This window comes from Podarcis pityusensis (assembly GCF_964106645.2).
Source record: "Podarcis pityusensis genome assembly, chromosome: 5".
Lineage (NCBI taxonomy): Eukaryota > Metazoa > Chordata > Lepidosauria > Squamata > Lacertidae > Podarcis > Podarcis pityusensis.
Genome location: NC_138032.1, coordinates 20549323 through 20572836, shown reverse-complemented (window position 1 = coordinate 20572836; position 23514 = coordinate 20549323). Strand labels below are relative to the sequence as shown.

Genomic DNA, 23514 nt, shown 5'->3' with positions numbered 1-23514 from the left:
TTTCACTGACGTGCATGGGGGGCCGGAACATAATGTAAGTGGGGAGTTGCCTGTATAACAAGGTTCAGCATTTCAAATCTGTAATAAATGAATATACGTCTAGCTATTAGATCGAAGCAAAGTTGTGTGTGTCCATACTTGATCATGCTAAGTGTTTTTCTTGGCAACCTTAGCCCTACATCTGCAGAACTTATGAACATCCAGAAAAGCTGTTTGTTTTGACTTGTGTAAAGTAAAGTAAAGGGTTCTCTAGATAAAAAAGGCACTTCAGATGACTAAGGGAGGAAGATGATAGGATTTTCCAGGACCGAAGGAGGAGTTAGGCATGGAGGCGGAAAGCATACATGTTCTATTTGCTTGTTCATGTGGGATATGTGTAAACACAGGGCAGAGGGAAGGCCAATATGCACGAGTGCTAGAACATTTTGGATAATTTTCCAGTACTGTACGACTCTTTACATCTTTAGAGGTGGAAATGAAACACTTATGAGCATTAAAGTGTGTGAGTAGATTGCTTCCAAATTGGCTTATGCAGACTTAAGTGTATCTCAAATAAAGCAGAAGTTTTGTTTCCCAACAGTGTAGTTGAATTGATATGATGCCTTTAACAATAGTCTTCGGTGATAATCCATGTTGAGCAACACACTTTTTTTTGTGTGTGTGTGAGCTTTGCATCTCTGTCCATGCCCAACAGGTTTGCTAGGCATGGACTGGGAGGTGAATAAGCACTTAGTCTTGAATTCATTCAAGAAGACCAGATTTTATGTGGAACAACGCTGTAAGATGACTGCAGGAAAATATTTCAGTTGGATCCAGTTCTGCTCAGCAACATTCAGGGGGTTGGGGAGACAATCTTTATCAACTCTTACTCCTTCTGCAGCCTGTTGAGCCTCAGGAAAAGTGCCCCAGAAGGTTGGGGGACTGCTGGAGCAACATGAGAGGCAATGTAAGGGACTGCAGGAGAAAGGAGGAGATGTCATCACCCCCTCCAGTGGGGAGACTTTGCTGAATCTTGGTGCCTTCTTTGAGTGGAAGAGCTCTTCCGTTGCGGAATGGGCCAATCTGCTTCCAACCTATCAAGTTGAAAATAAGTTGTGCAACTCTGTTGTGTTTATCTCATAGCTTGTGTCTTGAATGGAATAATATTATTTATAATTTGAAATGTTGTGGTAAATATATTGCCAAAAGTGTTGGTTGACTTTTTTAGGGAGACTTAAATTACAAGGACTGTCATTAAACCAACGGCTGTTATTGATAGGTGTGTCCATAAAAACTTGACATTATCGAAAACCCAATTCATGGATGGGTGCTGTTTTCCAGTGTTCATAATTCAGTAAAATTTAGCACATGCCATCTTAAGACTGGTCCTCATGTTTGATATTATTTGCTTAAGCTGCCTGATAGAGTGGGGTGAAAAGAAGACCCAAACTATTTTTCTACTTTTGAAAAGTGTGTGCTTGTTGATTTTTTAACTATTAAAAAAAGAAGACTAGATGGCATTTTAGTGTGTTGGAGCAATATAATTGGGGTAATTCTAAATGACACTGACCTCATTTCCTAGAGAACAATGAAAATTAGTAGTTTCACATTTTATTAGGCTGATATTCCAGATGTAGTGTATATTTAATTAAGTGTAGTTTCCTTTTGGATATGGTATGTGTATCTGTTTTTTGTCGCAAATTCTTTCTAGTTTTACAGTTTTCCACATGTTTTCTTTCACCATTTATGTTTTTTTTCAAAGCAGAGCTATGAGGGCTTAAATCACTTTAGTATGCAGCAAAACAGTTCTCATTCAAACAATAAACGCCATTTTAAAAAGCCCTTAGATCTTCTGTCACTTCATAAATACAAATGTATAAAAACAGTATGCAGTTGTAGTGCCCACCTGCTAATTAAATGCAGATTTCCTCAAACTAGTTTTAAAATCTGCTTTATTTGTTTCAACTCTGTCTCTGTTTGGATTACATATGGCTCTTGTGAAACTAATTATGCTTATGGAGCAGCTGTTAAATTTAGTGCAAGTCATTTTATCCAATATTTTACATTTTAATTGATTACCTGTGAAGAAATTAGCAAATTAGCACTTATTGTGCAGTAACTGAATAGTCTTTTATAGATATTTTCAGGGTTTTCAGGGTTTTTTTTTAAGCAAGTGGGCAAAGTGCTGAAGGAATAAAGACATTGCTTAGGAGTTAGACAGGAAATATTTTGGTGAGCTCTTATTATCTGGTGTGAAATTCCGGGATGCTGAGTGATGCCAAGCATCTGTGTGTGTTCTGTAAGTTAGACATAAAAAGATTGGAAAGAAATGGCTTTTTCATAGGATTTTTGTAGCATATGGGCTTATCTGGATCTAAGAAGTCTTTGAAGATCTTTGAACTTGACTAAATGACTTAACCTTTGGCATGATGGGTGTGTGCTATGGTGCTCTGAAAGCTTTTCCCCCTTTTTTTGGAGGGGGCAGGTCTGGTAGCCCATTTTCCATGTTAATTTCTTCTACACCATCACTTCCTTTTTTGTCTTCCTTTCTGTGATAAAACTACTTTGTCATTCGATTGTAACTATGAAAATATACATAATAGAATCTTGTTAAAAATTCAGGATGCTATCTTTAATAAATTATATGTGGATTAGACTCATTGAAATCAACATAGGAATAAGCATACCCCACTTTCATTTCAAGGTAAATTCTCATCTCTCATTAGCCCTTAGCCCTATGTTATTTTTCCTCCTAGTAAAAAGGAGAGGTCTATACTTTGGTGGTCTCAGTAGGAATGGGATTCAGTAGATGTAGGACAACCAATGATGTCGCCTGCCCTGTTACAGATTTGGCACAAGCAGCAGGAGCCCTGGGGCTGTCTCAGCTGGGAAGGGGGAACCTTCCCGATCCCCAGCTGAGCTGTGCAAACAAGCTGTGTTGTCCCAGCCCGTGAGTGAGAGCTGGGGAAGTTTCACCAGGTGCTTTGTGGGCAGAGGCCAATGCAGCTTGTTTTTTCAATATCGTGGTATATTGCCAAACCACGATGTTAGGCTGGTGAAACACCGCCATGTTGAAAAACTGATATCGCCCAGCCCTACTCCTCCCCATTTCATCTTCACAACAACCCTGTGAGGTAGAGTAGGCTAAAGTATGCTGATTGGCCAAGGTCACCCAGTGAGCTTCATGGCTGAGGGGAGATTTGAACCTCAGGTCATAGTCCAACACTCTAACCATTGTGAATCAGAATTTTACAGCACCAAATGCGTCTGCAGCATGAGTCCCAAGTGCCTCAAACTGGACTAGTGAATCCATGCCTGATGGGATTATATAGCATGGTTTTAGAGACCAGTATCTCATAACCTGAACTGTGCTGGCATTGGCTAACATAATGTATAATGGGGTGGGGAACATTTTGCAACATGAGCAGCCTCCTGGAGTGTGATTATGGCAGTGGTGGGTACAGCTGGAGGCAAAAGTAGATGTGGATACAAACAAAAATGAGTGTAACAAAGGACACAACTCTTCCCTTTGTACAGCAAGGTTGTATTCTAGCCACACTAAAGCCAGGAAATTCTATACATACCCTCTCGCACAACTATCCGTCCAGGCATCATCACAGTTTAAGAATACCTTCCAAGCCAGCAAAAGCCCTCAAGGGAGAGTTTGGAGTAGGGCCAGTGAGAAGGGTAGCCTGGTCAGGGTATTTGTGGCCTAGGCAGAATCCTTGAGGCCTGGATGGTCACACTTGGCTGCCAGGCCTGTTTCCCTATCCTTGCTGTATAAAGTGGACACTTGTCGCATACCCTCCAACATTTCACCGATGAAAATAGGGACATCCTATTCCAGAATAATTCTTTTACTATTTATACCCTACACATCTTATTGGTTTGCCCCAGCACTCTGGGCAGTTTCCAACATATATAAAAACACAATAAAACATTAAACTTTAAAAATTCCTTCCCTATACAGCAGGGGTAGTCAACCTTTTTATACCTACCACCCGCTAATGCATCTTTCTTGATGATAAAATTTCCTTACCGCCCACCAGTGCTCGATGGAAGGAGGAGTCAGCTTGTGCCGTAGAGCCCCCTACCGCCCACCTAGAATCCTGAAACACCCACTAGTGGACGGTACGGACGGCTCAGTGCTTGCATAACTCCATACCCTCCAACATGTCTCCATTGAAAATAGGGACATCCTACCATTCCCTCCAACATTTATCCAGTGAAAATAAGGACAACCTAAGGAAAAGCAGGACATTCCGGGATCAAATCAGAAACCGGGACAGCTTCTCTAAATCAGGGATGTCCCTGGAAAATAGGGACACTTGGAGGGCTTGTTGTAGCTATGAGACTACAGTTGCATTCAGATGTAATATTAAACCACGGGTTAGTGGTACGGTTCCTCCTTCATATGCAGTTCTTATCTTTCATTTGCAATTTGTAAACAAAATGTAGTTTCCTAGAACTGTGGTTTGTAAAAAAACAACAACTACGGTTTGTTAACAAACCAGGATTTGTGCAAAAGGGGAAAGTGCAGTTTGTGATACACTGCAAATGTAGACTTTAGATCTCATTGTCTTGTGTATGTAAAAGCAAGAAAGGGAAGAGTCTTTAGGTCTAAGACTTACTCTTGCACATTCATTCTTACAACACTGTACCATGATTTAGTGCGTTTGAATGCAGCGTAAGCTTGTACCCTAAGGGAAAAAGTTATCTTTCTAAGTTTTGTATGTGGAAGCTTTATCGGTAAGAAGCAGCACTTGAAATGTTTCCAGAAAATTTTGGGGAACTGTGAACCTGGTATATTGGTGGGATAACCTCCTAGTGGCATAAAGTGAACCATGCAACATCTTCCAATAAAGACAATGCCACATTGAGTGGATTATAGAAGACTGGTTCTAAACTGATTTAGAATCTGCAACATCAGCATTTTTCCCTAAAGCTATAGCTGTATGGAGTGGCAGTTCATTGAATTCATTGCAGAACATTCCTCATCATCTGTTTGAAAGGATCTAAGGCAACTGTCGGTGGTTGCTGCTTCATTAGGACCACCATTCTGTTTAAGAAATTTTAATCAATCTTCAGGTTTTAGTAGATTAAATGAGTGTATTGCATTACATTTGTATATGCTTAAAATCAGGATTTCTAATAGGAAGCATACAGGGTTTTATATCTGCACTGTGAAATCGAGGTTTTTTTAAAAAAGTTTGTACAAAATAAAAGATTAAAGTGCGATTGTCACCATCTCTTCTCATTTCTTCCTAGCACCTAGTGTTCTGTGTTATACTGCCTGTGCTCATGGAGAATTTAAGAGCTCCATTAAGAGAACTTAAGAGCTCCATTAAAAAGTAATGCAAAAAATGGTTTAGCATTCATTATGAACAGCCTTGAAATCACATGCTTCCTCCTTCTACCCCCTCATAGGTTGCAATAAAATACTTGCGTTCCTGATACAGCAACAAGCCATATTTTGCTGTTTTGCTCTGAACTGGAAAAGTGTGATATGTGCAAACCATAGTTTGTTTATTTAAATAATTTTAAGACCCCTTTCAGGATACAACACCCTCACAAGGTAGTTTTTTGCAAGAGTCTAGCATTCCTGAAAATACAGTAATTGCAATTAAGCCCAGTAGCTTTTTAAAAACCAGCAGTGGTGGGGCCATATGTATCTTCCTGGGAAGAGAGTTCCAAAGGTGTGGGTCCATTACTGGAAGAAACAAACAAACCCACTTTGCTTACTGTTCAACCTTATAGGTCCCACTCCAGACCTCAACAACGGTCTTATAGCCGAAGCAGTGAAAGGACCAGTCACAGAAGAACACGCAGCAGATCTCGTGATAAAGAAAGACGTAAAGGCAGAGATAAAGAGAAGACAAGAGAGAAGGAGCGGGCTAGAGGAAAAGAAAAGGACCAGCATTATACCCAAAGTGGGTAAGTAACAAAGGAAATTAATTAATGAAATAGTGAGATAATTTGAATATCATAGTATTATTTTTTCCCTTGGTTTTACGTAATTTCTTTTAGAAATATTTACTATGTTGTGATCTTATATAGATCCCAGTAGTCCTTCTCTCCTGGCCCCAAATGCAGGCCACTAATCAGGTCAGCAGTTATTTAACATCAGCATATCTGCAGGAACTAGTAGTCACAGGCATCGGCCCAGTTCACATGTCATAGTTTAAAACAAATTAAGGTTTAATGTGAATGAGCACTAAGTTGGTGCACATTGCTGAAAATGTCTTGCTCCACTCCACTGCTCTTACTGCTGTTGTGTTGTGGAAAGATAAGCCTGGCATGCAGTGTCATATTAACTCAGGCTCATGGTTTATTTCGTCCAAACAAAAAAACTATGAGCTGTAAGATAAGAATAAACATTGGTTTCCATTTGTGAGTTTTTTGGAGGACACAAACCTGCTCCTGGATTTGAAGAACACAAGCCATACTCTAACCTGTGTCTGCAGCAGAGGAGCACTATGGGAACTTTTGATCACCGTACAGTAGCAGGCTGCTTTTTTTTTACATTAAACCATAGTATTTTAAACTCTAGTATTTTAAACTATGGTTTATGTGATGTGCAAGCAAGGCCATTCATTAGGACCTTGTTTTTCCTGTTTCTATCACCATGTTAGCATGTGTCTTTCACTATCTGTAGCAATTGTTTCTGCTGTGTATGTGGCAATACTGAGTCATAATAGTAAAAATATTTCTGTAGCACTTCAGAGTGTGCAAAGAGCTTCATATGCATGATCTCAGTAATATTTTCAACAATGTTGTAAGCTAAGCAAGCATTACTAATTTTATTTTGCTGCAGACAGCATACAAAATGATTTAGGAGTAAAAATATATTATGAGCATAAGTTCAGCATCTTGGATCCTGTCCTTCCTTCTTTTCTTGACATAAAATTCACGTTCACAGATCCAGAGTTTAAAGAAACAGAGGACTAAAATAATATGTCTGGATGCAGTGATGGGATGGATTAGGGCCAATAAACTGAAACTGAATCCTGGCAAAATAGGTCTGTGACTGAGTTGTCCTCAAGTTTGGGAACTGGAAAGTTTATCTGTTTCGGTGGAGTTGCACACTCTCTGAAGGAATGGGTATGCAGTCACTGGGGAACCAGATGGCCTTAGTGGTTTGGAGCACCTTTTACTAGGTTCAGCAGGTATGGCTGTAACTGTTTAGCTACAGTGACTCACACATTGGTAACTTCTAGGCTGGACTATGGCAATGAGCTCTCTCGGGCTGCTGGTAAGGTTAGTTTGAAAACTGCAGCTTGTGCAAAATGTGAGGAGTAGGTTGCTTAGTGGCGCACTCTGCCACACACAGGTAACTTGTGTGCTAAAAGAATTGCACTGGCTGCCTATTTGCTCCCGAGCCAAGTTTAACGTCTTGTTAGGGATTTACAAGCTCTAAACAGCTTGAAACTAGGCAATCTGATAGAACACTTTTTTTGGTACAGACCTGCCTGTTTACTAAAATCGTCAGAGGAGGCCCTATTATCCACAAGGCGTCCATCTCACAACAACTTGGAAGAGGGCTTTCAGAGGGTGGCTCTCCCTTTATGGAGTGATCTTGCTTCAGCTATGCAGCACTGCATCTGGCACCTACAGCATCGATCTTTTTCCACCAGTTAAAAATACACCTGAATACTGACTTTAACCAACCTCTGGATATCATATATCTATCTACCTATATCAATATATATCAATATATATAATATAAATATGTATATCAATATCTATATCTATATCTCTATAGTGTAGAATGATGTCTAAGCAAATCTGGACCATGGAACAATTCACATTGGTCAGAAGAAGTTGAATCTGTTTTAATATCTTTTAAGAAAAGGTGAGATCTAGTATGTAAGCTTGCCAGTCACAGAAAGATGCTATTTTATTGCTGCTGAACTTGCCGGTATTGGCGTACCTCGATATTCCACGGTGTTCGTGTTCCCAGTGTTTGTCCAAACGGGCTTTTTTTAGTGTTATCTGGAGTGCTTTTCTTTGAGGCTTGTTACATCTGTGCTGTATGCTTTGACAAGTGTTTGTCCAGAAATGTCAGAAATGGTGGTGGTGGTGTTGAGGAGCATAAGATAAACACTGAATATGAAGTGAGTTGTAGACAGATGGTTGCTTTCCAAGGATGTGGCCTTTGAAGTGAAATGTTGTGGCTGTGTTAGGTTAGAAGCTTTGTCAGTGAAACAAAGGTTTACAGCAGTATAAAAAGCTTGTTAAGTGGGCATCAGGCTCAGGCTGGATACACCATATAGTTTTCTAGAGATGCTGGAACCAGACCCTTCAGCAGTCCTGGAAGCCAACTCTGTCTCTATGTCTACACTGGCAGCATTGTTAGAAAACCTAATAAAGTCTCCACAACACCAGGGGCACATTCATCCCCCTGTTTCATCAACAAAAACTTAATAAAATAACCAAACTTGTATCATTTAGTTTTTTGTTACATTAAAAATAGCTTAAATGTAAGAAGATTATTCTTAGACGATGGTATTGGAGGTAGGCTCATGAGTAGGAATATGCTTATTCCATTCAGGTTCTTTTCTACTTTGGTTCCCTCTTTTGCCTGTTTCATCTCATTTCTACATAAATGTGCAAAAAACAAAAACAAAAATACAAATGACAACAAAACAATACCCTGCACCAAACCCCTCCATTTTATCCACTTTCAATTTGATAGGGTGATCCTTCTTTTAACTTCTGTTTTTTAAACGTGTTTTGCTAGCCACATGGAATAGCAAAAAGGACATCTACTTTACACTACCCACACACTTTGAAAATGGTGCTGAAATTGCCTCTTGAACTCCAGGAGTAATGGGATGTGATGATGTCACCTCACCAACCTCTGAAATGCTTTGTATATGGAAAAAATGAAGGCTGATTCAAGCAGCTAGAAAGACGTGTTTTTGGGGTTTTTAAAAGAAAATTTTTTTAAAGGCGGCCCATGAACCACCTTATCAAATTCTAAATAGCAGTTCATAGTGTGGGGCGATTGCCACAATATATTTTGATCTATACAAAGATCCAGAAGGTGTGGATCTGGTCAGTTCTTTTCCAGATACGGAGCAGATGGATTACTTAACCATCCCTGGCAAAACAGTAATTCTTATTTGCTGTGAAAGTGTGCTGTAAGTGTTGTTTTCTTTTCTTGAGGCAGTTGGTTGCTTCACACTACAATTTGTGGCATAGCAGCAATGTTATGTCTGACTGTGTAATTGGAACACAACTATGATGATTTATTGAAGCAAACAGTGTTTCTTTGCATGGCCCAAATCTAACCAGATGTTTTTAGTTTGCAAAAAAGAAAAAAGAGTACTTTAATAGATCTTTCCTGTTCACCATTCACAAAATGGGGTATTTTCTTCAGACAAAATTCATGTACCAGGTTTCTGACAAGGACTAAACTGAGCATCGCTGTCAACCGTCCCTTATTTGGTGGGAAACTCCCTTATCCCAGCGCCGTGTCCTGCTGCTCTCCCGGATTGATGATGTCCCGTAAATTTCCTGGGTTTCAAAGGAAGCAGCTCCTCTTCCTCCCTCCCTGAGTCTGGCTCAGCCTCTCTGACCCTTCTTCTTGCCGGCGGCAGCAGTAACTACACCCCGCAGCCACGTGCTGCTCCGCAGCATCCGTCTCCCCCCCCCCAAGCCTTGGCCCGCCGCGCAACACCCCCCCCCGGCCCGAGCCCCCGTGTCTTCCTCCTCTTCCTCTTTGTCGTCGTTGCCTTCTTTCTCCAGTGGCAACAGAGGCGGCGGCAGCAGCAAAAGCTCCGCCGCCCCCCCGGCCCAAACACAGCACCCCGACAGTTTCCAGGATCCCCGAGTCCCTTCACGTCAGGGAACAGCGGCAGCTCAGCGAGAATCCCCCCCGCCTCCTCTCTTCTCTCAGCGACAGGAACAAACCAAGCCCGCCCTGAGTGCGCGGGGTTTTTTTTGCTTTTTTTTTTGCAATCTCCACCTCCCACTCCCCCTTCTCCCTCCCGTCTAACGCAGCTGCGAAAGCCTTTCCCGCTGCCTCTGCGCGCCCAGGGCGCTTTCACTTTCAAAGAAAAACCCAACAGGCTGTGCGTCGCCGCTGCTGCGGGGCGGGCAAAAGAAAACTGAGGCAGGAGGAGCAGCAGTCTCCACCCCGCCAGGGAGGGAGGGGGGTTAGCAACAGCAGCCCGATGTCCTCCCTGCCCTCTCGCCTCGCCTCTCCCGGCAGGGCTGCAGCTGTCCTTGGCTCAGTGGCGGAGCTGGAGAGACCGTCCCCTTTCTTTCTCCCTCCCTAGGAAGTGTGGTGGGGAGAGATGAGCGAGCGAGGAAGAAGCGAGAGGTGGAGGGCACGACGAAAGGAAGGCTTGCGGGGAATGAGGGGAGCTGGGCAGCCCCCACTTCATGCTGGGAACCTGCCGGTTGTCTAAAATCCCTTATTTTGGCTGCTGATCCCTTATTTTCAAATCTGTAAGTTGACAGCTATGAAACTGAGCTAGGTATATGTCTTTTAGTTTTGTGTTATTTTGCACCTGGTGATAATTGCTGAGTCATTGAATGTACTTTGGTGCATTTAGGTTACTCCTAGTATTGATACTGCCTAAGTGAACACATTGTTCTGCCACAGAGCTATGACTCCTTGACCCAAACTGTAGGAGTTACATCAGTGGCATTTGATCTTGTTGGAAGTTGCTGAAAGGAATAGACTGTTTAGAAGTGATAGGGGATAGATGCTATAACAGCATGAGTATGTTATCATTCATACAGTCTGGGGTACCATGATTTTCTGTTCTATGCAATATTCATATTATCTTGGTAAAATAGAGCAATTTACAACATTGGTCTCTCTCCCTCAGAGATCATCTTGTATATGTAGGGCTTTGAAAATAAGGTTTTCATACTGTTTAGAAACACTTCAAATATTAATAAGCTACTGAATGAAATTTGACAGGAGGTTCTTGATGTAATTCATACCTCCTATACCTTTTAACATGGAATATAGTTTTCATTTAATCAGACGATGATCAAAGAATGCCTGCATAGGGAATATGGATCTAAGAAACTTTTGTTATACAGCTATTTGTCATTTTGAAGATTTAGCTTGCTAACAGCAACATGTTACTGTTATTTAGTGCCAGTTTCTATCCCTATTTGGATAAGAAAGGGATACTCACAAGCCTTAAGCTCTTCTTGTGCTACTGAAAGTTGTTACCTTTTGGGATAACTAGCAGGTGTGAGGCAGAAAAGTGAGTAAATGATTAACCAAACTATATATACTGTTCCTTAAGCCATGGAATACTCTTTCTAAGAAAGACTGTTCTGTTTTGGTGTTCACTTCAACTGAAATATTATAGTTCAATAGCTGGTGGTAATAAATACTTGAATTACTTAAAATGAATGTCATAGTAGTAGCACCAGAAGGCAAGGTCTCATCAGACTGGGTTTTCTGACAGCGGTTAGGATGGTACCTGAATGTTGATATTTTAGCATGTTCTACACAATGGGCCTGAAGAACTGCAGGATTTTCTGGAAGATTCGTCTCTGGGATTCTTGTATTGTGGACTCAACAGGAAGAAATGTTTGAAGCCACTGTGTTCAGTGCTAGCATTTAATAAAGAGATGACCCTCTCTCTTACTTTTCCTAGATCTGAACCTCCTTGCCAAACTTTTTATTGTACATAAGAGTTGTAAGTTGGAGTCATGATGAATGTCACTTACACTTGTTGCTTGTATTATCTGCTTAATGCTTGCACCATCAAGGGGGGCGGGTGGGAGGGAAGATTTTTGGGATCTTTTGTATTTTAAAAGAACCATGAGGCCCACCAATGGGAAGCCAGTGTGAATAGTAACTTGAGGGCAGACACACTTACAATTCAGGAATGGACATGTTTGAATATCTTTTTTGGTGTATTCCCTATGAAGGACTTCCAAAGAAAAAGTGTTTTGGCTAACATTTTTCAGTTGAAATTAGCTCATTTTTATAGCTGGATTTTCTGTATAACTAATGCCCTTATCTGTGACTTTTGCTGGCCACAATTTTATAAATAAATGCCTCTTGATGGGCTTTTAGCACTTGGCAGAAAACATGAGACAATAAACAAGGAAACCTGGACTATGCTTAGTTTGACAGCAGTCAGACACTCTTGGAGCTTGTCATATTTTTCTTACCTCTTAGTACTTTATGCAGCAGGAAGTCATTTATGCTAATTTTGCCTGATTTGCATATAGGTTATAAGAGTTCTGTGGTAGAAAGCATGTTCAGAACTCCTTTTAAGTGCCTCTTTAGATCAAAGTGGGTCTGTGTGATAGCTGTTGTCTGACACCAAGCTGTGTGGTGTTGTTTTCATTAAACATTTATCATACTTCCAGTGTGACAGCAGGCAACTCTGTGCTTGAGCAACATGTTTCTATGCAAAATTTATTGAAAAAGATGAGACATTGTAAAGAGATCTTGTTGTCTCTCACAAGTGGCGAAGGCTAAATGTTTCACTGGATGAAGTATACTTTCACTGGATGAAGTGTTACCTTGAAGCAGCAGCAGTGGCAGCATTATTTGCTTAATTATAGACTTGTTTTCTTGGTTTTTTATTTCCTGTTTGGTTTTTGCATGTAATACTTTAAAGTAAAATTTTAAATTTTGGTTGAGGTTTCTTTTATAGTCTTCTACTAGCTGATAACTGCAGTGTGTTAACAGTGTCAACTTATTTCAAATTAAATAATTCAACCCATTTGTTACATGATACAGATTTTACTATCTAGTGAACACTTCTGTAAAGGGATGCGTATTGGGACAAAACTCCTAACTTCACAAATACACCAATGGAGTCTAGCAATTTCTGACCAGGAAAGAGATCTTGGAGTCATGGTGAATAGTTTGATGAATTTTTCCCCCTCATTGTGCAGCAATTAAGAAGAAGGCAAATTCTGGGTTAGGGATCACTAGGAAAAGGACTGAAAATAAAACCGCCAGTATCTTAATCCTATTATACATATGCCCGGTGTGACTGTAAGTGTACAGTTCTGGTGACTGCACCTTAAAAAGGATATTGCAGAGCTGGAAAAAGTTCAGAAAGGGGAACCCAAAATTTTCCAAGGGGCTGAAGCAACTTGCCTAAGAAGAAAGGCTACAACATTTGGGGCTTTTTGGTTTAGAAAAATGACAAGCAATGGGACATGGTAGAGGTGCATGAAATTATTAATGGTGTGGAGAAAGTGAACAGAGGGATGTTTTCTGCCTGACCCATAAAACTAGAACTAAATGCCATTCTGTGAATATGTCTGTTGGAAGATTCAGGACAGATGGAAGGAAGTGCTTCTTCAGAATGTAAGCTCATTGCTAAACTCTGGAATTTGATGGCCACAGATTTGGGTGACCTTAAAAGGGAATTAGACTAATTTACAGAGAATAAGTATATCCATAGCTACAAGTCATGATGGCTTTGTATTACATCCAGTATTGGACACCATATCCCTCTAATCATCACTTTCTGTGATGGGGCAGGGCTATTGCGATCATGTTCTGCTTATGGGCTTCCTATAGGCATCTGGTTAGCCACTGATAGAATAGAATGCTAGACAAGAGCAGCATTTGGTCTGATCCAAAATGTTTTTAACTACTTGTATAAAATGAAACCTGCTAAGTGTCTGCTATAAGTGGTCATGATTAAAGCCATTGCTTAAGCTGCTTATTTATTATATCAAACAATAGAGAGCAAGTATATTATTTAGGAATAGTACATGGAAAGTTGCTATTCTGCACAAGTATTAAAAAGCAAAAACTGTGATAGTGGTCAAAGATTGGGACAAATAATGTGGAGCCTTATGTGTATTCTGTTTTAAAACACCCAAATATAGAATAACTAAAAGGGGAGTGGGGTGTGTATCTAGCATCACAGAAGCCCCCCCCCAATAATAGCAGCCATTTTGTGACTATGGCCCACAGGACTTTCTCAAAATTCAAAATGTGTCTGCTGTCCAATAAGGTTGGTGGCCCCTTCAATAAGGCGTTGAGGAATTTCCCCACCACTAGTGCAAAAAACAACAAGAAGCAGTTTTTATCAGAATTTTAAGAAATGTTGGTCGCTCACCTCATGACAAACTGAGCAGATAATCTGAGATGTCCTGAGAAATCTGTGGAGCAACATTTCCTACAGCATTGAAAACTTTAAAACCATAGTTCTGCTGTCCTTTGGTGTCTCATGGTTGGATCTAGACTTGAAGTCAGTGGACTTTGCCATGCACTGGACTGGAGAAAGGGTGAGGGAGAGACTATTTATTTGCGTATTCCACTTTCTCCTTGTATACCCTGAAAATCTATTCCATTCAGGAGACTGAGATACGAGATGGTGAGGGCCTGCAGGGAAGGATAAGCAAAACTGGTTTCCCCTCTTCCTCCAGCAGGGAGCTTCTGCTTCATCTCAGTTCCCTTCTTGAACAAAATGAGCCCTTCTGTTTGCAAAATGGCCAACAGTTCTTACACCAAACAGTTGTTTCCAGTTTTCTAGGTTGTAAACTTTGAATAATTTGCACTGAGAGGTAGGATTGCAACTTGCAATCCAGGTCATCATGGGGTGGGGCAGATATAGTTCACTATTTCCATTTATAAGATGATAGCTGTGGCTTGTGGAGTAATCTTGAAAGTGAAGATCTGGTATGTTTCTTCTCATTGGATGATGTTACTGTATTTTTTCCCTCACTGTCTGAAGCTCAATATATCCAAAATCATTGATGGCTGGAGGTGTGCTCCATGTGCTCTTTTTTTGGTTTTGAACTTTATCAGTTGTTGGAAAGGGCCCTTTGCTTTCTATAGTGAGCCAGAAACAGATGAGATAATGTCATGAAGGCATCTTTAACATTGCTTTGTCGTAGCTTGAATTTGGCATGGTACATCATCACAGTTAGAAATGCGAAATGTCTTTTGAAATGAGCTTTCTATCCAGATGAATTGTACTCATGACTTTTTCTCTGCTGTGGTAAAGAAGATAGGAAAACTGCCGGATGCCACCAATGAGTTCTCAACTTTGATTTCTCACTCTCTTGTCAACTTAAAAGTTGACCATGAAGCCACTGGCTGTTCAGCTGTTTTACTCACATTTTAAGTCCTGTATAGCAGGTGAAACCTGTAGAATTCTCTGATCTGTTTGAAAATTTCAAATTACGTAGTTAACCTTATGGAAGAAAGATAATTGGGTCAAGTGCTACAATTGACTGCTACTTTGATTCTAAACATTTGTGCTTCCATATCTGTATTGTAATGTGCTATTACATAGATATTATAATGTATGCACTATATGATTTTGTTTTGGTGGTCATGAAACCTCTAGCAGAGATAGGTGAGGCTTCAATGTGAATATATGATCCTTGGTGAGGTGTGTCTGTCCCTTTCATTATTAACTTTTAGATGGGATTTTAAAACATTCCTATTCATCCAGGTATTTCCTGGCTGGAAGATGTTGTTCCTGGCAATGTTTCATTGCAAGGGGTTGGGTCCCTTCCAACTCTTAGATTCTATGATTTAGCCATGATGATATTTGATCATTTTTAAACTCTTCATATTGTTTTTTGGTTTTGGTGCTTGTTACCTGGGACTCTTTGTCACAAGGGGGTAGGGCAGATAGAAGGGTCATTGACTGTCAGTGTTTTTTTTAAATAAAAAAAACCTGTTGTTGTTGTTTAAAAATCATTTTTATTAATTTTTGCATATATTTCCCAAACAAAACTTCACATTACATCACATCATCCTCATTTTGGCTATTATAGCCTGAGACTTCCATCAATCCTGTCTAATGATTTTCAAATTTACTATCTAATCAAGCATTTTATTATTATAATTAATTCTTTTGAACTTCATTTCCTAATTATTTCCTTCCTAAATCATTTTACAATAATTTATACAGTTCTCCTTATAAAATATCTTGTAAACCTACAAGTGATGTTACATTAATGCAATTGTCTTTCAAATAAATCATATATTTATTCCAAAACTTAAGGAAGTCCTGATGTTTCTAGTTCTGGATTCTCCCAGTCAACTTTGCCAGTTCTGCATACTCCATCAGTTTTATTTGCCACTCCTCCTTTGTTGGTAATTCTTCCTGTTTCCATCATTGTGCTAATAATATTCTCACTGCTATAGTTGCATATAAAAACAGTTTTTTGTCCCTTCTATTAATTTCTGTACCTACAATGCCCAGTAAAAATGCTTCTGGTTTTTTCACAAATGCATATTTCAACATTTTCTTCATCTCATTATATATCATTTCCCAGAAGCATTTTACTTTCTTACAGTCCCACCACATGTAGTAAAAGGTACCTTCTTTTTCTTTACATTTCCAACATTTATTACTTACTTTATACATTTTAGCCAACTTTACTGGTGTTATATGCCATCTATACATCATTTTCATTGTGTTTTCTTTCAAAGCATTACACGCTGTAAAGTTTATACCTTCTTTCCATAGCTTTTCCCAATCTTCTAAGTGTACATTATAACTAAAGTCTTTAGCCCAATGTATCATTACTGACTTAACCTGTTGTTGTTGTTGTTGTTGTTGTTGTTGTTGTTGTTGTCAATATAATGCCATCCGTGTACATGGGAAAAGAGCAGATGCCTGAGGGTGTGGCCAAGAAGAATGAGAAGCAAAGACAGTCTTGAGTGTGTTGCCTCAGAAAGCAAGGGAAAAGAGGGAAAAACGGAAAAGAGGGAAGCAAAAGGCTTTAAGCTGCAGAAGAGAGAGAAAGAGAGGCTGAAATTCACATTGATTTGACATAACCAATCAAATACTTGGCTGCAAGTCTCTTGACTTTCTATAAAGCTAGAATAACACTTCTTAATTATTAGCATGATGTCACATTGTTTGGTGATGTTGCACTGCAATAAATATGTATTTGCTGGCAAAGGAAAGTGTTAGGCTCTAATTTCTAGATAATCTAATTCTTATGAATGCATAAGAAATGCATTAAGAATTTGGGCTACTAGAGTATAGTGTAAATGTGCATTTTTAAGTTTTAATCCTGTATTCATATTGATGTATTGGAGTATTTAAATTTAATTTGTTATTTCTTGTTTTCAAAAAGAGTTGTTAACCTATTTGGAAACTTTAGAGACACGTTATATGAAACTGTTTATGGATTTGAGAATTATAGAGCTTTAAACTTCCAGCAGCATTGTTGTGTTTTCATAATACTTTAATTGGAGTTATTGTGGGATTTTATTTGAATCATTCCTTCAAGAAAAGATTTTTCCTACCTAAAAGGGGATTTTTTAAAACCTAAAGCTGCATTTTGAACCCCCCCAAGTACCTTGCATTTAAAAAGCAGCTGGTTATTGTTTAAATGGACCCTTTTAATCTGTGTATGAAGAATCCAAACTGAATGATATGGAGCTGTGAAAATCCAGTTAGTGTGAGCTGTAATCTCTTTACTGGCTTTAAGTAGTTAGAGTAGCATTCAGAAACCCTCCAGATACTGAACTGCAGAGATACAGTAATCACCTAAACATGTGCCCAATATTTTGCTGTCAGGCAACTAAAGCAGAAAAGTCCTTAACAATCATTCATTGAAAGTAGTGACCTTTTTGTTGTAAGATAACACTGAATGCAATATTAAAACAGGGTTAGAACTGTGTTTCTAAAATCTTACGACTATCTGATAGTACTGCAAATTGTCTAGGCTGTTGAGAGAGAAGGGCATGCAGCCTTTTAGAAAATAAAATGTTACACTTTTGTGTTTAAATACCACCTTTACTTTTCCATCAAATGACATTCATGTCATTAAAACTGCAGATGAATAACAAAAAAACTACGGTACTTGAATAAGAATGAATATTTGCATTTGTGTATGCATGATTCTATTCACTTGCTGAATCTGGGTTTCAAGGAAATGTGAAATAATGTCAATTAGTTATTTGTGTTTTCACATGATTCTGTGAAAATGCAAGAGCCTATTTTCATATTGAGTTTTGCAATTGTTGACTAATAAACTCTTTTTAAAACACCTTTAAAGCACACTCAAAGTAAATGTTCATTTTTTTAAAAAAAGTGAACTAGACTTGCACAGTTTGTGATCCATCAGTCTCCTAGCTACTGTTTTTGCCTGCCAACCAAAATGGATTGGGAAAGAGCTTTCAGGCACCTAACTGACTGTCCACAGTATGTATATGTGGCAGGCTATGCTCAGAATGACAGGTCACAATTTGTGCAGACCTCTTGTGGATTAATACCAGATCGCATCCAGATTTCAACCAGAAAAAGTTGTTCACTCTCTGTTAACATTTCTGACTGCGATTTTTAAAACATTTTTACAAGCAAAACTGGTATACTGATTGGTGTAAATGAAATATTTGTTCTAATTAAAAGTTGAAGTTTATCCATAATAGGTTGCAAATTACCATCACTAGATCTTTTCTGTAAAGTCATTTTGCATTAGAGAGTGACCTGTCCAGCTTTTATAAATGGAATAACACTGTTAGCCAAATATAGCCTATATTATGTTGAAAGATATGCAGGTGAATCAGGTCTTGGTGGGATGACTGATGATACTGGGTCTCATTATGATGGTGCCTAAGTAAGAAATGGAACACAGCAGGGATATGGGCTTGTTACTGAGGTTTATTATTGTGTTTGAATCTTGGTTAGATGGCCTGTTTGTTAGGTGGCAAGTTGTTGCTTGAGGTTGTGGAACTATTAATTCTAAGGAAAGACTGAATTTTTGAGGCCTGTGAGAGGTAACCATGATGGATTGTAAACTGTTCTTGGCTGTAGTTGAAAGATGTAAAGGGGGAAACTTATTTCAGTCTAATGCAATGTTTCCCAAAGTTTTTCCCAGTTGGGAAACACTGGTCTAACAGTTACCCTTCTGGGGGCCACATGTAGTGGGAAGGGTCATTGCAAAAACTGGGTGGGACTTCTCTTATACATGTTTGTGTACACATAAGTTCTCACACATAGTAATTACTAATAACTAATACACTTAATAAGGGACGCGGGTGGCGCTGTGGGTTAAACCACAGAGCCTAGGACTTGCCGATCAGAAGGTCAGCAGTTCAAATCCCCATGACGGGGTGAGCTCCCGTTGCTTGGTCCCTGCTCCTGCCAACCTAGCAATTTGAAAGCACGTCAAAGTGCAAGTAGATAAATAGGTACCGCTCCGGCGGAAAGGTGAACGGCATTTCCGTGCACTGCTCTGGTTCGCCAGAAGTGGCTTAGTCATGTTGGCCACATGACCCGGAAGCTGTACACCGGCTCCCTCGGCCAATAAAGCAAGATGAGCACCACAACCCCAGAGTCAGCCACAACTGGACCTAATGGTCAGGGGTCCCTTTACCCTTTACCCTTTACCTTTAATACACCTAATACAGATCTAATACCTACATGTGCACATGCAGACTCTCACCCCTAGCAGTTGCGCTTGAATATATATTTTTTTAATTTGTTGAAGTTTAATTGCTAGAGGAGGTTTATGTTTGGCATAGAGATTGCACCTAAGGAGGAGAAGGTCACCTTTGCTCTTCAGCCACGACCCCTACCAAAAATTGTCCTCTTTTGTGGCAATTATGCTGGAAAACAGCCTTCTATTGATTGTAGGTGGAGGTGTCTTTGTAAAAACTCCTGGAGCATTTGGAGCAGGTTTCCCTAAACTTGGGTCCTTGAATCTTATTAAACTACAACCCCCATCACCCCCAGCTAGCATGATCATCTTTGATCAGGGATGATGGGAGGAACCAAAGTTGGGGAAATTTGGCTTAGAGGATGATGATGTGGTGATGCACATGATGCATCAGACTCTTCTTGTTCTTGCTGCAACAGACTAATGTGGCTATTAAAAGTTGCCATTGCGGGTGAAGTTACAGGCGAGTATCTAAAAAAGTATATGGTTAAGCAGAAGAGAGACACCTCTGCAACCAGAACTTTTCTTGCTTCATTTTTGACTGAAAAAAGACAGCCAGGGTTTACTGCTCAAGGTGGTTTACAAGATTTTATTAAAAAAGCAATTAAAACAACAACAATAATTTGAAACAATCACAAATGAGATGAGAGAGACTACCAGATAAGCCCATCAACTAATAAGCCAGAAAGATTGCAGTTAATAACTCAGCATCAAAGGCCTGCTGGAAACAAAGGTTTTTATATAGTGGCAGAAGATCATTGGAGAGGCCCCTCTTGGCAGTGAGTTCCAGTCAAGATGTGGCTGCAGAAAAGTCCTCCTGCATCCCAACCAATTTACATTTTGACTGGACAATGAAAAGAGCCTCTTTAAATATTTATTTACAGGTTTGTATGAAAGAAAGCAGTCCTCAATCATCCTGGTCCGAAGTCATGTAGAGCTTTGTAGGTCATACGGACCACAGGGTGAACTGACCACCACCTAGATAGTCTGGTAGAAAGTTCTGGGAAGGATTCAGTTGTGGTGGTGCATGTTGGTATCAATCACATGGAGAAGTGTAGCTGTGGTCCTAGGAGCAGAATTTAGGTTGCTAGGATGTTGAAAGCAAGGACCTTCACAGTAGCTTCCTCTGAAATATACTGGTCCCATGTGCAGAGTCAGTTAGACAGGGTTATTATGTAAAATTGGGTGATTATGCAAAATTGCAGATTTATATAATTTAATTTGAATGCAGAATTTGATTTTATGTAGTGCACAGATTATAAACGGCTTTATTTTTATATCAGTCTATCTAAATGAATTGGTTAAATTTCTGGACTGATAGGAGATGTGATTGTATAGTGCTTTACAAACATGTATTCTGAAATATGCCCATTTTGCTTACAAAAAGTTGTAAGATACACAAAGAGAAAATGATTTCATTTGGTTTCAATTAATGTTTTCAGTTAATTGAAAGTAGGCCAGTGTGGGTGCAGCCCTTAGTTTAAGCATAATGTTTTCTGCAATGCATGATGTTCACCCTGCTTTATGTATAAAACTGCCTGATACTTTTTTCTTGGACTTTTATTTACAACTTTTATGTGATGCGGTACAAATATTACTAACACGATCACACCTTTATATCTTATTAGCTTTTTTATTAGGCATAACAAAATGAAGAATGGCTATAATTTTATTTAAATATTAGGATTGTAGCTTAAATGCTTGAGATAAGAGGAGTTGTAAATTAAATGTTATATTTCTACCATAGATTTTTCCTATCCATGCTTATTTTAGTAATATGATTTTGCTGAGGCTAGGTTTTGGTTATATTTTAAAAACATATCCTTGAAACAAGTTAAAGCTTGGTTATAAAAATCAAAGGAGATGGTGGTAATCTGGGGGAAAAAACACCATTGCCTGATATTTCTTTTTGATAACCAATTTAAGATAGGCATAATTTGGCTGACATCACCTTGAATTTCCATCTGTGTTACCCTGATGCTCTTAAGCATCCTTCATGTACCTACTGCTCTGGGCTATTTTCACTTAGCACATATAGAGGCTGTGACTATCTTAAAGTGTAGATGATATGAATAACAATTGTTTGAAGATCTTACCCTCTATCTCCCTGGATAACCTATCGTCTACAAAGGATAAATAAGTGGCAGATAGCTTTTGTCATCCCTTATCCGAGCTGTACACTTGTAAGGAAGAGCAGGGATAATCACCTAAATCTAATTATGGGTTAAAAGAGGCCATGACTGTGATGTGGCAGTGAGACACCTTACTGTATCAATCCTGTTTGCATTAGAAAAATAAGGTTGTCATATTGATTATTCAAATTAGCTTGCATTGGCCATGGCTCAGTGGCTTATATCGCAGCTGAAGCACATGAAGAGCCCAGCTTTTCACAGAAGACCTATGCCTATAGCATATATTATTTGGTATCATGTTTGCTAATTTAAGGGTTTTTAAAAAGAAGAGTTAGAGAGTTTTTATCTCAAGGGTTTAATGTACCATCAGAAACTGCACATGTGTGATTTGAATAATAAAAAAAAAGGTTTGCCAAAATAAGGCAAGAAGTAGCACTGATGTTAATAATTCTTAAATCATTCTGCTCTAATTGTGTAGTGAAAATATAGTTAGTTATGAAACAGTATTTTTTTTTTTGGAAAAAATGTATGTATTACTATGGGGGGAAATGGATCTCAGCAGCTTTGCAACAACTGGTGTAGCCTGGTGGCTAAAAGACTGGGTTATGAATCTTGAAGTCTCCAGTTTGAATTTTGCCTCTGCCATAAACTCACTAGGTGGCTGTAAGCAAGCGACTGTCTCATACCCCCCCCCATCTCTATGTGGATAAGAATGTTGACGAGCTGTACAGGGTTGTTGTAAGGATACAAAAACATGGCATGGCGCTCTGTGCTACGTGGCGGAGGCGACGTTCGGGAGGGCGATTTCAGCGGCGCAGCGCTGGTGGTAGTCAGCAGTGCGGTTTTTATGTTTTCCCTGTGGTGTTGGGTCGACCGGGCAAACTAGGGGGAAAACGCTTTACAACTTTGCGTGGGTGCTCCCCCTAAAAAGGGGGGAGCTCTGGAACCTCTTTTTCTGGAAAAAAAAGCCCTGAGTACTGTGTCCAGTACTGGGCACCACAGTTAAAGCAGCTGGAACGTGTGCAGAGAAGGCCAACCAAGATGATTAAGGCCCTGGAAATCAAGCCTTATGAGGGAGTTGGGTATGCTTAGCCTGGAAAAGAGGAGACTGAGAGGAGATATGATAGCCACCTTCAAGTATCTAAAGGGCTGTCACGTGGAAGATGGAGCAAGCTTGTTTTCTCCTGCTCTGGAGGGTAGAACTCAAACCAATGGCTTGAAGTTACAATAAATGAGATTCTGAGTAAACATCTGGTGGTAAGAGCTGTGTGACAGTGGAATAGACTCTAATGAGAGGTGTTGATCTCTCCTTCATTGAAGATTTTTAAGCAGAGGTTGGATGGCCATCTGCCTTGTATGCTTTAACTGAGATTCCTGCATTGCAGGCGGTTGGCCTAGATGACTACATTTGCAAGAAAATTCTGAGGAAATAAGTTCAATAAAAGGTTAGGACACGGGAATTATGATTTATCTTTTTCTGCACAGCATGGACATGATCTGCTTCTGTTCTAAATATTGAGTGCAGATAGTCACAAGCTCTTAATGCTGAGATGAGACGTGCTTGCTGTTTCCTTTACCCCTGAATTAGATGCATGAAACCAAAAAAGTTTTAGGAGAAAAAACTGGAAAATGATGCACTTTAGCTGCAGCTAATAAATAAAAATTATGCAATTGCTGTTTGTGCTAAGAACACTAAATCTGCATTCTTTCGTCCTTACTAATCTTTAAAAATATCTCTATTTGCTTCAGTGTTTAATATAATTATATATAAACTGACTGGGCTCATTCCATTAAGTAGGCAAGGCCTGCTCTGTATTATATGAAGAAATTAGTTTCCAGTTGGAGTTTTTTTTGTATTCATGCAAGTTTTAAGTGCTAAAATTATCAAGGTATATTCAATTGTATCCAAAGTCTGCTTATGCAACTGACTTCCACTTGTGCAACAGGGTTTCCTCTTCCTCCTCTTCCCTGCATACCCTCAAATTCTGCTCCAGAAGATGGGGGGAACAGATTTTGTGGGTGGGCAGAGGAAGAA

The 23514-nt window shown here is 39.5% G+C and overlaps 1 protein-coding gene across 3 annotated transcripts in view; it reads left to right on the top strand.

Annotated features, from left to right (window-relative positions):
- The window catches only part of RSRC1 (arginine and serine rich coiled-coil 1), a 161430-nt gene that overhangs the window by 30450 nt on the left and 107466 nt on the right, over positions 1-23514 (top strand). For all 3 annotated transcript variants that reach the window (XM_081008255.1, XM_081008253.1, XM_081008254.1), the window contains exon 4: positions 5737-5913. In XM_081008255.1, coding sequence (XP_080864381.1) covers positions 5737-5913 — 177 coding nt within the window. The remainder of the gene's footprint in view (positions 1-5736; positions 5914-23514) is intronic.